Below are 14754 nucleotides of genomic sequence, written 5' to 3'. Positions count from 1 at the left end.
AAGGTTTAACAAGGTTTACTATAATTTCAAAACCTATATTTAAGCAAGTGCATTCTGTCTTACTTCAGATGTAGTGTAAATTCCGCATTTAAGAAGCTAGATTCACTTTTTACATCCTTTTCCTAAAAAATTAATACAGTTGGAATGTAATATCTTTGGGGGAATGTACATAAAAATTATATGAATTTCAATCAGAAAAAAAGCACCTGATTAATCAGTCTATTATACTTTTTCATACAAATTTTTAACGTGTTTGTCAAAATGTTTATTTTTTTACTTATGTGTCCAAGTGCACTGGATTTTTAAAATAAAAATATTCATAATTAGTTTTGTATATTGTGTAGCTCAAAGAACAGTTTTATATTTATAAATTTATCAAATTTGAAGTAGACTGCTTGTGAAGTGTGAGTCAGCTTACTGAACAAGCTGTATGTTTCCTGACTGTATCTTTGTCATGTATGGTAACATAAACTGGTTTGTGATCATGTTTTTGAACTTCATGATATCTCTGAATAAGAAGTATGAATCTTCTCTGAGGATTCCAGAAGTAATGTAAAGTATTCTGTACTAATTTTAGTGGTATTCAAAGTCTGCACATCATAAAGAATGTGAACTTTGTAAATTAAGTGTGGTTTATGTGGTTTTAATGATGTCCCCTTTTTTGGCATTTAGCTCCCTATTGCAGCTTAAACCCTATCTTGAGGAACGGTGGAATTGTAAATAAAACAGGTGGTCCTGCTGGAAGTAAAGTTCGCTATTATTGCAAACCTGGGTATAGAATGATTGGTCACAATAATGCTACATGTAGACGTCACCAGAATGGCATGTATCAGTGGGATTCTCCTGTGCCAATCTGCCAAGGTAAGACGTTTTCTTGTTGAGTATGCTTCTATAGTTTCATTGCTAAGTATATTTTACAAAACAAAGGTACAGCTTTGTCAATACTGTTGTATATTGAGAATACATTGACATCATGAGTTTATCCAAATACATACTGACTTGTGTACTTAATGTGTGCAGAGCTGAAGTATTAAAAAGTAAATTAATGCAGTCAAATACAGAACAAATGAAAAATGCTATCAGTACTTTCTTATTTAGTAAACTACATATCTCTAAACATTCCACAGCTCATAGTAATGTTGTATTACTGAACATTTTATAAGAATTGGGTAGTTTTCAGGTATTAATTTGATTATTTTAGAAAATCACTTTATAAACAGTGCTTTAAAGACATCATTTGGAACTTCTATTTTTTTTATATATATATCCTGGAGTTAGCCAGGATCTATTTAGCTTGTTCCAGGCATTTGTTAAGAGTAGTTAATATTTCTCAAATATTTATAATTTTCACTGCATGAAAAGCCAGACACAACTACAGGAGGATAACATAAGTAGTACAAAATAGTTAAACACAATTGGTTTTAGTTATAAATGCTTTTTCACACATTATTCAGTAAATACTTAGTGGAGACTAAGATGTACATCAAATCAGATCAGGAATGTGGGGGAGAGGAGAAACACTGCAAATTCACAGAATCACAGAATCATCTAGGTTGGAAAAGACCTTGAAGATCACCTAGTCCAACCCTTAACCTAACACTGACAGTTCCCAACTACACCATATCCCTCAGCGCTGTGTCAACCCAACTCTTAAACACTTCCAGGGATGGGGACTCCACCACCTCCCTGGGCAGCCCATTCCAACACCTAACAACCCGTTCTGTAAAGAAATGCTTCCTAATATCCAGTCTAAACATTCCATGGCACAACTTGAGGCCATTCCCTCTTGTCCTGTCACTTGTTACTTCATTAAAGAGACTCATCCCCAGCTCTCTGCAGCCTCCTTTCAGGGAGATGTAGAGGGTGATGAGGTCTCCCCTCAGCCTCCTCTTCACCAGACTAAACAACCCCAGTTCCCTCAGCTGCTCCCCGTACGACCTGTGCTCCAGAGCCTGCACCAGCTTTTATCATGGTTATCATATATGGCTTATTCTAATATGTTTTAGTTTGTGTCTGCTTCTAGTCTGCTTTGTTTATGGGAAAAAAAGGTAGTAACATTCATATTTAAAACTTATGGGAACTTCTTTGATTAAAACCTGTGTTTAGTTGTTCCTAATTTTGTAAGACATTAACAACAGTGTTTCATGTCTTCTTCAAGAAAAGTATTTTGCTTGAAGTTCCATTAAAAATTATTCAGATATTTCTAAGAAACTTCATAATATGGAAGTGCTATTTTGTACCTTAAAAAAAAGGCCAACGGAAATTTGGCATGATGCTTATTGTTCTGTTGAGGGTGTGTTATTTGCAAGACAAGTAAACAACTGCAGAAATGTTGCTACAGTTGAAGAACTTGAAGGTGTACAGTTCACATCTTTTATATAAAGTGATTTGGTAGCTAAGTATTTCTTTGGGATGAGCATTTTCCTGCCTAGATGGGCCATGTGACTACACCCCTACCTGTCCAGTGAGAACCTCAGGCTGCCAATGTGCCGCAAGCAGGATCTGTGTGTCTGTGCTTCCAGACTACAGGATGCCTTCTAATCCCATATGCCACAATGTGTTTTGTGTTATGGCATATGATCTGTTTGACCTTCCTGAAGGTCACCAAATCATTGGAGAACCCATGTGTGAGCTGGGCATGAGGTGAATTTAGGGACGAGTGCTGCTTTTGGTCTTACTTGAAATGTGGTTTAGGTGCTGCCATAGGTACTGAAAGCTCAGAGACACTTTGCACTAAAGAACCTCGGATGGTGACTAGGCTACAGCTTGACCAGAAGAGCAAGAAAGTGGAGGATGCAATTCTGTTCAAGACTAAATTCAGGCATCTGTATGTAAGCTAATGTTTTGATTAATTTGTTTAAACATAGAAGTCGAGTGTCATTTGAGGTGCTCTAAGATATATTACCTGTCCTCCATCTACCAGTCTAGAAAGGCATAAGCTCTTATGTTATATCCAGTAGAACTGCAAAATGTCTTGAAGACCTACAAATGTCTCAGGTAGCTGTAGACAATGGAAAAGGAAACAAGTCAATCCCCATCTGCCCAAACTGTTGTAGTTAATCTAAATACTGTCAGTGAAACTTTGGGAACTATTCTGCTGACTAGCCAGTAGGTGTCTTTTTTAACAGGCACTGCAATTTTGGCATCTTACTCTGGGGATCATGTACTTTGAATGTGTGAGGATAGACAATATTTCAGGTGTACTTCTTAGGCTGGAGGAATTGGGGCCATAAACTTTAGGAGACGCTATATCATACTTTTCTCCAGAATCTAAGATCTCATGATTCCTCAGCTGTCAGCAATTACACACAAATTTACCCTTTATCTTTCTACTGCTTATAGATAATATCCTGCTGCTAATAGTACCATTATTGTTTGACCAAATAGCAGAGGTCTGTATGATGAAAATATGATGTACGAGCACTGCAGAATTCTTAAAAAAAGTGATCCTTTTTTTCTTAGCTTCTCTCATTTTTTTAGCTAGCCTGTTTTTTAAGTGATTTTCTTTTACATTTCTAGTTTTTACTTTTTAAGTTCACATTTTAATACCAATGGCAGAGAAAGGCTTGCCATTTTGCCATTCTAACTTTGTAAACAATATCTAAACATAATGAGGTGTGTGAAGAGTTCTGAATAATAGAGGGAGCAGTTCTTTGAACACTTCAGGAAAGAAGTCCTAGCTTTAAAGGCAGAATGCAATAATTCATGGGAAGTGGGAAAAAAAAACCCATGCAGATGTGTGCAGGACTTCACCTGAGGTCTCAGGGCTTAATCGTGGATAACCAGGGGACAAAGAGTCACTGAAAGTAATATATAGATATGTGGATATGTAGATTTCTGTTAGCAGTAGGGGAAAAAAGATTTCAGAAATAGGGAGTGAGTTTAATCTTTACTAGAAATTTCTTTTTAATGTATGATTCATCAATTATAATATGTCACTTTTACAGCTCTGACACATTTATTCCAATTTGCATGTCTGGATGAAGCATATATTATTCAATAAACTCTAAAATGGAAGGTGTTTCTAAATTTATTAAGTATCTGTTATCAAAATACATGCCTTCTCTTTGCAAATTAATTAAAATTACACATTTGGTCCAGCTCATGGATTTCATTATAGGACATTTCCAATTAAACATGCCTTTGTTTAAGTCTGAAATTTCTATAAAACCAGTCCTGCAGGGTTGCATTTGTAATTAATAACTTGACTGTGTGAGAATTAATGTTTGAAATCAAATTTTATTGTATTATCAAAAAAGAGGAGTTATTTTTTGTATATTTAATATAAAAGTATCAATTTTAATAGGAACACATCTTTAATATGGGCTAATCTGGTAGGGTCAGAAGATATTTTTCAATTCCAGTCTTATCAAGTGCAGATGCATGTAATAATGTCATGGACGATGATATACAAAGAACTTGACTCGTATCTAGGAAATTAGAACTTACTGTTATTGCTTTTATTTCATTTGTGAAGGAAAAATACAAACATGAGTCATGCTACATTTCAGAATATTTATAAGCAGAGAAAATAGCAATTCTTTTACAACAGCAGTAGATAACTGCTGAAAGAAAGTAGTATAGGTCCCAGTAATGATCCTGGCAACCACATATGTCATCTTAGCCACTGCTTAGATCATGTTCAAATCCCCATGCTGAGGGAGAGTAGGAAAAGAAGGCTGAGACTCAGGGAGGAGAGGAGAGGAGAGGAGAGGAGAGGAGAGGAGAGGAGAGGAGAGGAGAGGAGAGGAGAGGAGAGGAGAGGAGAGGAGAGGAGAGGAGAGGAGAGGAGAGGAGAGGAGAGGAGAGGAGAGGAGAGGAGAGATTGTTAAGATGATCAGTTAGAATAAAAAACTGGAAGCAAGTTGTCAAGTTCAAAATGGATCAGGAGTGCTGCATTGCAAGTATCTGGAGACTGAGACACGGTGGCAGTGAGGCTGTAACAGAGTAGCTGTGTTCCTCTGAGAGGCATGAGCAAACACCCTCTTTATCCCACCTGTTCTTCATATACAGGACTCTGACTTTGACTTTGTTCTTCCCAATTTTCTGCCACTCATTAGAGTCTTGAAGAACACCTGACTGGTCCTCACCAGTTTTTGAGTAGGTTTTATAAACCCTAGTAGGTTTATAAAAGAAAATTGGAGGTACCTACTTTAAGAAAGAAGGTGTCTTGTCTGGCTTGTGAGTACTTGGAAAGGCTAAAAACCTGTGATGGAGTCATGTTAAAAATATACCCATTGCCGGCACTTCCTGCTTAAAATCCTGATTCCAAGTACTGCTGTTATTGATACCTCTGTGCTTGCTGAAGTGAGTAGAACCACATTGTGGAGTTAGATATCCTTGCACGTTTTGCTCTGCTGAACAAAGGTTATTCCAGAACCATAACTGGGTTCCATGTCTGTCCTGGGGTAGAAGAGTAATGGAAATTTTTAGGGAATTGTCTTGAAAATACCTATTTGCAGATTGCACAAGTGCCATGAGCCTGGGATCGCAAGCTGCTTCTTTATAAAATTAGCTGTCCTATGTGTTTGGGCATGGAATTAATCTTGAGGCTTTTCCACTTGCATTGATTACCTGTTCTTTGAAAGAAGAATATTTTTCTGCTGTGCAAGATAATAGAGACAATTATGGTTGTGTTATGTATTTTTCACTTTCTGAATGCACATCTCCCAGCTGGAACCTGGCAGTCTCATCTAATCATAGACCTAAGAAGCATGTTGACAGTTCCTCAAGTCAGAAAATTTCCAACACCATTCTTTATCATTTTACAATCATATGGGAAACTGGGAGCTTCAAAATACTTGGATAAGGGACTGTAGTTCTTCCGCTGTCCAAAGATGATATGCCATTTCAGTCAGTTTATTTCAGCTAACTTTACTTCAGAACATGAAAGTACTTGCTATTTAGTGAAACTGGCTCTGCTAATGTATTTTGTATGGACACTACTTAAAAGCTGTTAGCAGCCTCAAGAAATTAGAAGCAGCAGGAATATTTCTTTCCAATCCCAGTTTCTGGGGGAGAAGCAAACAACAAATAAATAGATAGACTGTAACAGCAACAGTGCCAGAATGTCAAAACTGGTTTTATGATTAGTAGCTAAAGCAGCAATGAGAATAATCTCACAGTGTAGCAGAACGAGATTCAGCAGCAGCTAAGAAAAGAAGAGAAAATAGAGGACTGAGGTAAAACACTAAGAATAAAAGTGGTGAAGTGTGACAGGTAAGCATAGATTTTGAGGTGCTTTAGTACACTGAACATTGCACCAGCCCTGACATAACTGATAGCTTACCTGGGTGTGACCCGGGCATTGTACATCTTTTATTCTTTAAGTTAACTTGCAAATAAGAGCTACTCAGTCTTGAAATTTTCAGTAGTTTCTAGAAAGGTTATCGCTAGAGGGGAAAAGCAAATGCTAACAGAAGTACTTGCTCCTAACATGAGCTAAACAGACCTGGGTTTTTTGTTTGTTTTCAAATGACATAATAAATTCTTCTTGCTCCCTAGAAACTACTAAGTTATTTGAAGTTAATTCGTGTTTGAAGTATTTGGAGGGAACCTGTCCACCTGTATGGTCCACCTGTATGTACAGATGTACACATACATGGATGGGTGGATAGACTGATTGTTCTGAATTTTGGTTTTATACAATTAAATATATGCACTCTTAACAGAGTTTGTTGTACAGATATCAGAAAGGAGGCCTGAAAAAGTTAGCAAGAAGTCAAATCTTAACCCAATTACATTCCACACCAAACATTCAGACACATTGCCACAAAGCAGAAGAAAACTGAGAGGCTTGTTAGGATGGGGAGGGACATAGTGCAAAGCTCTGGAGACACTGAAACGTTTCACAGTAAGCATGGCTGGAAATGGAGAATGCATAGTATTTTTATGATGTAGTAAAACAATGAAAGTTTATCTTTCTGTCAGTTCAGCATGCAAACAAACATTTTGCAAGTGTAAAATTCTGCTTATGTGACAGAGGGTCAGAGTTGGTTTTAGCTGTAGATAAATGATTGAATTGATTAGGGAGTAGACAGAGCATTGAACCAGATGCAGCTCTGCTGCCTATTTTGAGTACACCACAGCTCTGAAAAGCTATCACTCCTGCTGTGGTCACCTTGTGCAAAATGACTCCTAATAGCAAGACCTGCTCCCAGAAGCAGCAGAACTTGCTTTTATCCTTCTTCTTCTCTACTTTCTCTAACACCATGAAGAGCAATAAGTGTGGGTCTCCAGAACCCCTTCCTTATCCACTCTCTCCCCCTTCTCTGCCCCACTACTATTTCTTCTAGTGGCAGGAGGTTTGGCCCCTACCCACTGAGGGGGAAATACTCAATTTTGATAAGACAGGAGCATCACTGGTTAGAGTGCAAAAAGTGCCAAGTGGTTGTGTTACAAAGGAAGCAGCTTATTTTAGAACATTCCTGCAGTTCTACTTCTATTAACAATTTGACAGATTCCAGATGGAAGCAAACAACTGAAATGAACTAACCATTCATCATTTTATAATGCTTAACTCTCCTCATTATAATCATATGCAAAGTACTGTGTTGTATTTAATTTAAATGCATCAAATGTGACAACTTGGGAATACTGAAAACAAATTTGAGACTTGTGTTTATGGTACCATGACAATATGTTTTGAAATTAATAATTTACATTGAATTGGATAGATGATAATAAAAAAATAGATTTTTTTAAAAAAAACTTAATTTCACCTCTGTTTAACAGATTTCAGACAAAGAATGTCATTTCTCCTTTTGAAGTATATTGACTTTATTAAAATAATAAAACTTCACAGTGTCAAGAGAAAAAGAACAAATACCCAAAGGACTTTATAACTGCTAAAACATTTAATTGATTCTTACAATTGACTGTATATATGGAAAGGCATTTTCATTTTCAAAACTCCACTTTTTATTGGTAAATATTTAGAAATGAAAGCTTAAAATCTGTGGCTTTTTCAGTGTATTTACTGAAGAGTAATAAACAGGATGCCAAACTCAAAGCAACTTGTGTTCCTGTACACGCATACATTGGTTTATATACAATCATAGAATGGTTTGGTTTGGAAGGTACCTTTACCGATCATCTAGTTCCGACCCCCCTGCCGTGGGCAGGGACACCTTCCACTAGACCAGGTTGCCCAAAGCCCCGTCCAACCTGGCCTGGAACCTTCCAGGGAGGGGGCAGCCACAGCTTCTCTGGGCAACCTGTTCCAGTGCCTCACCACCCTCACAGTGAAAAATTTCTTCCTTACACCTAATCTAAATCTACCCTCTTTCAGTTTAAAAACATTACCCCTCATCCTGTCACTACACTCTCTCATAATGAGTCCCTTCCCATCTTTCCTATAGGCCCCCTTTAAGTACTAGAAGGCTGCTATAAAGTATCCCTGGAGCCTTCTCTTCTTGAGGCTGTCCTCATAGGGGAGGTGCTCCAGCCCCCTCATCATCTTTGTGGCCTTCCTCCGCTCAAGCAGGTCTGTGTCCTTCTTATGTTGGGGGCCCCAGAGCTGAACACAGTGTTCCAGGTTGGGGTCTCATGAGAGTGGAGTAGAGGCAGAGAGTCACGCTTCTCTTGATGCAGCCCACAATGTGATTGGCTTTCTCAACTTCAAGCACACATTTCTGGCTCATAGTCAGTTTTCCACCCACTGCTACTCACAAGTCCTTCTCCGCAGGGCTGCTCTCAATCCACTCATCACCCAGTCTTTATTTGTGCTTGGGATTGCCGTGTCCCACGTGTGGGACCTTGCACTTGGCCTTGTGAACTTCATGACATTTGCACAGGCCCACCTCTCATGCCTGTCAAGGTCCCTCTGGATGGCATCTCTTCCCTTCAGCGTGTTGACTGCACCACAGAGCTTGGTGTCATCATCAACTTGCTGAGGGTGCCCTCAGTCCCAGGGAGTAGGATTATATGAAATCTTTAGATTCCTTGTAATATTGTGATGGTTTCTCTGCTCCAACTTACCACTGCAGAAAATAATATTCTTTCAGAGAAAATAATACTATGTCTTTCCCTTCATAAGTGCCATAGGGCAAATATAAAATAATTACCAGCATTACTGACTTATTCAAGCACCTACAGTTAATCTTTGTGTATAAATAACTATTTTAAAATAAAGCATAGCACTTAAAGAAAAATTTTAAAAGGATACTGAAGAGCTGCCATTCTGCTTTTCATTATCAAAATCAAGGGAGCTGAGAAGTCAAATGGCAGAAGGCAATCCTGCCTTGGACATCTTATTTACGAGTGACTGAAATAGATACTTTTGTAATTATACTATGCCCTAAAATTGTATATTTTGAGATACTATTAAATAAATTAACTGTATTGAACTCTGGTAAAAAATTATATATATATATATATATATATAAGTTAAAAAAAATAGATGCTGCTCAAACTTCACTAAGTTGAAAGCAAATTCCACTTTGTGAGATTGAAAGAATAACTGCTTGTCTGGAGAAAAATTCTGAAGGAGAAAAAGAAATCAGTGAGCAAATTTTTTCATGATATGGAAAATGAATAAACCTGCATTCGAATAATATTTATCATTCTGAAGTCAATTAGTCAGGTATTTAAATAAGTGTTTAAATATCTGAATAATGCTTCAGTGGAACTCTTCCCTGCCTAATCATATATTTAGGTGCTTTTCTCACAAACAAAAAATGTTAAATTGAATTCTTAAATAACATTGTTTAATTTCTATAGAACAAATATGAAGTTTTGTTTAAAGTAATGGAGGAATGTAAGAAACCCGGAGAGAATATAATCAGACTATTAGAAAACATTTAAGAATTTTTCAGTTCATTGCTTCTTGGAATAGATCACTTTGGACACCTACTTGATTTTTTCCCTAGAAAATGAACCATTGCCCTTATCCTATGTGGAAATTTCTGACTCTGCAGTGATTGGAATAAACTAATGATTTATAGAATGTTTGTCTATATTAGATGAACTTCAAAGTATTTAACAATGTTTTAAATACTGTTACATTTATTGGAATGTTGTAAATAAGACGGAAAATTGATTTCAGTTGTTATGAATGGGATATGTAAAAATTACTAATCTATGTTTCTTATTTCAGTCGTGGGACAATATTCTTAAAAATTATATAAGCAAATGCCAGATTTTAATCTCTTATTTTCCTTTCTTTTCAGCTGTATCTTGTGGCATTCCTGACTCCCCTGGAAATGGTTCGGTGATAGGTAATGAATTCACTTTGGGCAGTAGATTGATATTTGAATGTAATGAGGGCTTCAAGTTAGAATCTAGTCAACAAGCAACAGCAGTGTGTCAAGAAGATGGGTTATGGAGCAACAAAGGGAGACCACCTATTTGCAAATGTAAGTGAACATGTATTTCTCAAGCATATTTCCCTTGAACTTCGCTGGTGATGTTTAGGTTTCATGTATACATATGTCCTACACTGGCCATTCAGGAACATATAGTTATTTAGCATTTAGTAAGGTAGAAAAGGCCTGTAAATTTGTTTAATAAATCCCTCCCTTGTTTATCTTCAAAAAATCTGAACTATAATTATTAATTCAACTTCATGTTCTCCATTTTCATAGTAAAAATTACAATGACCAATTGTAATTTATTTTAATATAGCTTGTAAAGTAATAAAAGCAAAAACTATTTCTTAAAATACTGCTAGTGTAGGAAATTAAGCTGGATAAGAGTCTTTTAGTCTTCATTTTTGCTTCCTGTCAGAACTAGCCAATGTAGTGCAGACTCCTCTACCATTTGCATTGGTCTACCTCTATCTGTGTACTGGATCAAAGCAATAACAAAGCCTGACTTGAAACACTGATTAGGACATAAAAGTATTAATTGCTATAATACTATACATAAAAATTTTGAGAGTTAATTTAGAATCTTGAACTAAGTAACAATATATGTATGTGCTTTCCAGATTCTGAATTGGAAAATCACTTTAATTTTTCAATCAAGTAAAATTCAGCTTATTTTAAAGAAGGAGTAAAATGGTGCAAATATAAGAAACATGGTTATATGTGATTATGAAATGATTTTCATTTATTCAAATTAATTGACAGCAAACAATTTCTAGAAAATATTGCTGAAGGTTACTTCAAGACATCTTCTAAACATCCCTGAGAGATGATCATTTAACCTAATCTTTAAGACCTTCCTGAGTATTCTGTTTCAGTAATTTACCTTTTTTTCTCCTTTGCAAAGTTTTTCCTAGTATATATAACCTGAACCTGTTTTTCTGTAGTGTAAAGGCATTATTTCATTTTGTATCCACAGTGGATGAATAGAAGTTATTTTATTCTTCTTTAATTCTTTTTAATGTGTTTGAAAATTGTTGTTCTTCCAGTGCGGCATATTACCATTGGCCAGCAGTCACACCCCCACCGAGCTGCTCACTCACTCTCCCTTTCCGATCAGAGAGGTAGAAAAATAGGATGAAAAATCTCGCAAGTCAAGATAATGTCAGAGTGATTACTGTCACAGGACTCGACTTGGGGAAAGTTAAGTTAATGTATTGCCAATTAAAATAGGGTCAGATATGTTTCAGAAAAAAAAAAAAATTAAACCAACACTTTCCTCCCCCTAATCATAGGGTCAACTTCACTCCTTCGCTCTTGACTCTACTCTCCACCCCAAGCAGTCTTGGGGGATGAGGAGTGGGAATTGTGATCAGTTTATCAGAAGCTCTTCTCTGCTATTCCTTCCTCCTCACATTTTTCTGTGCTCCAGCATCGGCCTTCTTCATGGGCTATTGTCCTTCAGGTTAAACTTGCTCTAGCATGATCCTCCATTGAATTCAGTTTCTTCAGAAACTATCCATCTTGTCTGGCATGGTCCTCTCCATGGACTGCAGCACAATACCAGCTCTGGTTTCTGGAGCACCTTCTCCTCCTGCTGTGACCTTGGTGTTCCTTTTGCTGCTTCTCATTGTTTTTGTGCCCTCTTCCTCTGCCTGTGCAATGTTTTACCCTTTCCTAAATACACTTTCCCAGAGGGGCCACTGTCTTGGCTGATGGACTAAGCTGTGCCCTTGGGTGGGTCCTTTGGAACCGTCTGTGTTCAGCAGCCCAAGCCTCTCCTCACAGAGGCCACCACTGAAGAACCTTCCCTCCCCCTGACAACACCTCGACTCCTGTCACCTCCTCTGTAGAGATAACTGTCTTGCTGTGATTCATTCTCACTCTTAATACTTTTTGGACTGGTGATTCTCATTATTGTCCTCTGGACAATCCCCGATTGATCTACACCTTTCTTGAAAGACAGTGCCTAAAACTGAACACAGCAATTCCACATAATACATAAGAAGGATTATTCAAAACTAGATGTCATCACAGAGACATGCTCTGAATTCAGAGCCATGTGCAGAGGGAAGGCAGTGCTCCAGTTTATTGAACTACACTTCATTCTCTTGGAAAAAAATTGAAAAGGTACAAAGAACATAACTTGAATGATTAATCAGCAGAAATATCAACAGATTTTCTGGAGGAAAGAGGCAGTTAAACTAGCTGGGGATTAAAAATACTGAATTAATAATACTATATCCTCAGTGCTAAAAAAGCGCTTGTATTATTGAAATGGTCAAACTTAACCAGACAATGACTACTCTGTAAAACAAAGCTTAATTATTAATATTTAGTGCAACTTTCAACATTAAAAAGTTTCGTTTAATATTTATAATAGCCTAACAAAATATATAACACCTTTTTGTCTTTTTTTTTTTCTTTTCTACAAAATTATTCAGTTTGAAAAATAATCCCATTACTTCCCAAATCAGAAGTGCTCCATTAAAATGCTAGTGATCTACATGACAATATTAAAGTCAGTATTTTCAAAATTGATTGCTATTCAAAGGCAGGCATGCTTTACCCAAGATTTCTTACTCGCAAAGTGCAGAAAAGCTTAGACAATCTGCATAACAACCTGGTTTTGTAGTATTGCTGCTGCAAGGATAAATGTATTTAATCTCCAGAGACAGAAACATCTCAGACTTGATAAGAAGCAAACACAGCACAGAAGGGTAAATGGTAAATAAGTTAGCTCATTTTATCCCCTGGTCTATTAAAATCAAGGTTGAAATCACTGCAGTTTGTTTTGCAAAGTATCTCTAATAATATAATGCCTCAGGCAGATGTTTGAAACTCCTTTCGTTTCATTAAAAGTATTTACATCAGATTTGATTCCTGACAGATATGATTCATGCTGGTCATACAGCAAGAGACAGATGGATTGTGGATGTTAGGCTATTGAATTTAATTACATGAAATACCAATCAACAGATATCTATTAATAAAGCTTAACTGAATCACAGATACCCAACATGTTACTCTACATTGAGATCTCTAGCACATGATGAAGGGAATTTCTATCTATATTGTTATTTGAAAGCCTTTCTCAGACAATACTTTAAATCAGGTCAATACTCCCTTTAGAGAGTGACCATATAGTAGTAACTTCACATATAAATACAGGACACTGTATAAAGTATGCAAGAACTTTCTACTGAAACTTGTAAATTACTATGTTACTGTTGGTCAGAGAAGGGAGTGTGACACACAGTTCCAAAAAATTTCCCATCCAAAAGGTATAGATATTTCCAAGAAATCTGAATAAATCAAACTTTAGTCTCAAACTATAGATGAGTACTGGAGAGTGCACGATTCTTTCCTTACTGTGTACCACATCAACTGCCTCTAATACTTTTTATCCCAACTAATATCATTTGGATAATGCTCAAAAAGAAAGGAAAGGATATATAGACATAATTACAAATTTAAGGTTTTAAGTTGTAACTGTAATTATCTGGGAAACAGTTTTACCTATCATCAGAATTTTTAAACACCTGTAAAGTGTAACACCTTGTGAAAAGTCATATTTCCATCTTTCTAAGATTAAAAAAAAAAGAGATCAGGGTTTTGGGAATTTTTTGTCTATTCCATTTCATCGGATACAATTTGAATTTTGTTTGCTACTATGGAAATACAGATGCTGATTCTTGCAGTGTTAATTAAAAGGGAAAAGAACACAAATGAAATTTCCTTCCTCTCCTTTGGATGATATAATTGCACCATTATATCATGATTACTACACTTTGTGACTAATTATTGAAAATTATTATTCTTACTATTTAGTACCTCGCTTTCTTCAGAATATATATCATCAAGTGCAGAGAATAAGGTTTTCTATAGCAGAGACTGAAAAATGGAAACAGAAGAAGAGTTAGATGTCAATGCAAAATTTATATGTGTTGCTCCCTAAATTCAATCCAGAGTTGAATTTGGATATCTTTATTTACTGAATAGAGAGATTCATGCTTGGGATAGTATCTGTAACTATTTTGTACAGAAACAACGTAATCTAAAGTTGTTGATGAGGGTCGATCCATTCATCTGAGACACTTCTTTTGGCTTTACATTTTTTATTTATATTTTTAAATATTTCTTCACCATGTGGTTGTTTTTCTGTGTATTCCTCTGATTTAGAAGTCTAGACTTTACAGTGTTCTAGACATGATTTTCCTTTTTCATCTTGTACAGTGGTTTTTGGTTTGGGTACAAAATTTCAAACCTGATAGAAATGAGAAGTAGTATACATTTTTTCCTGAACATCCTTGTGACTTGGACTATCTGTCTACATTTCATGAGCTAAAGATGAGAAAGAAGAACAGTTATTTTTGGGGAGTCACTAAATATATTTTCTTAGGTTCTTTGAGTTTGTGGACACTTGACACTGACTTTCTTCATGAAATAG

At 36.3% G+C, this 14754-nt stretch overlaps 1 protein-coding gene across 1 annotated transcript in view; it reads left to right on the top strand.

Moving 5' to 3' along the window:
- Positions 1 to 14754, top strand: part of CSMD1 (CUB and Sushi multiple domains 1) — a 1262314-nt gene that overhangs the window by 1165996 nt on the left and 81564 nt on the right. The window contains exons 49-50 of the mRNA XM_074922368.1: positions 673 to 861; positions 10170 to 10355. Of these exons, the coding sequence (XP_074778469.1) occupies positions 673 to 861; positions 10170 to 10355 (375 nt within the window). The remainder of the gene's footprint in view (positions 1 to 672; positions 862 to 10169; positions 10356 to 14754) is intronic.

Source organism: Athene noctua, chromosome 1, assembly GCF_965140245.1.
Source record: "Athene noctua chromosome 1, bAthNoc1.hap1.1, whole genome shotgun sequence".
Lineage (NCBI taxonomy): Eukaryota > Metazoa > Chordata > Aves > Strigiformes > Strigidae > Athene > Athene noctua.
The sequence above is the reverse complement of the archived record's forward strand: the minus strand, read 5'-3'. Positions and strand labels throughout refer to the sequence as shown.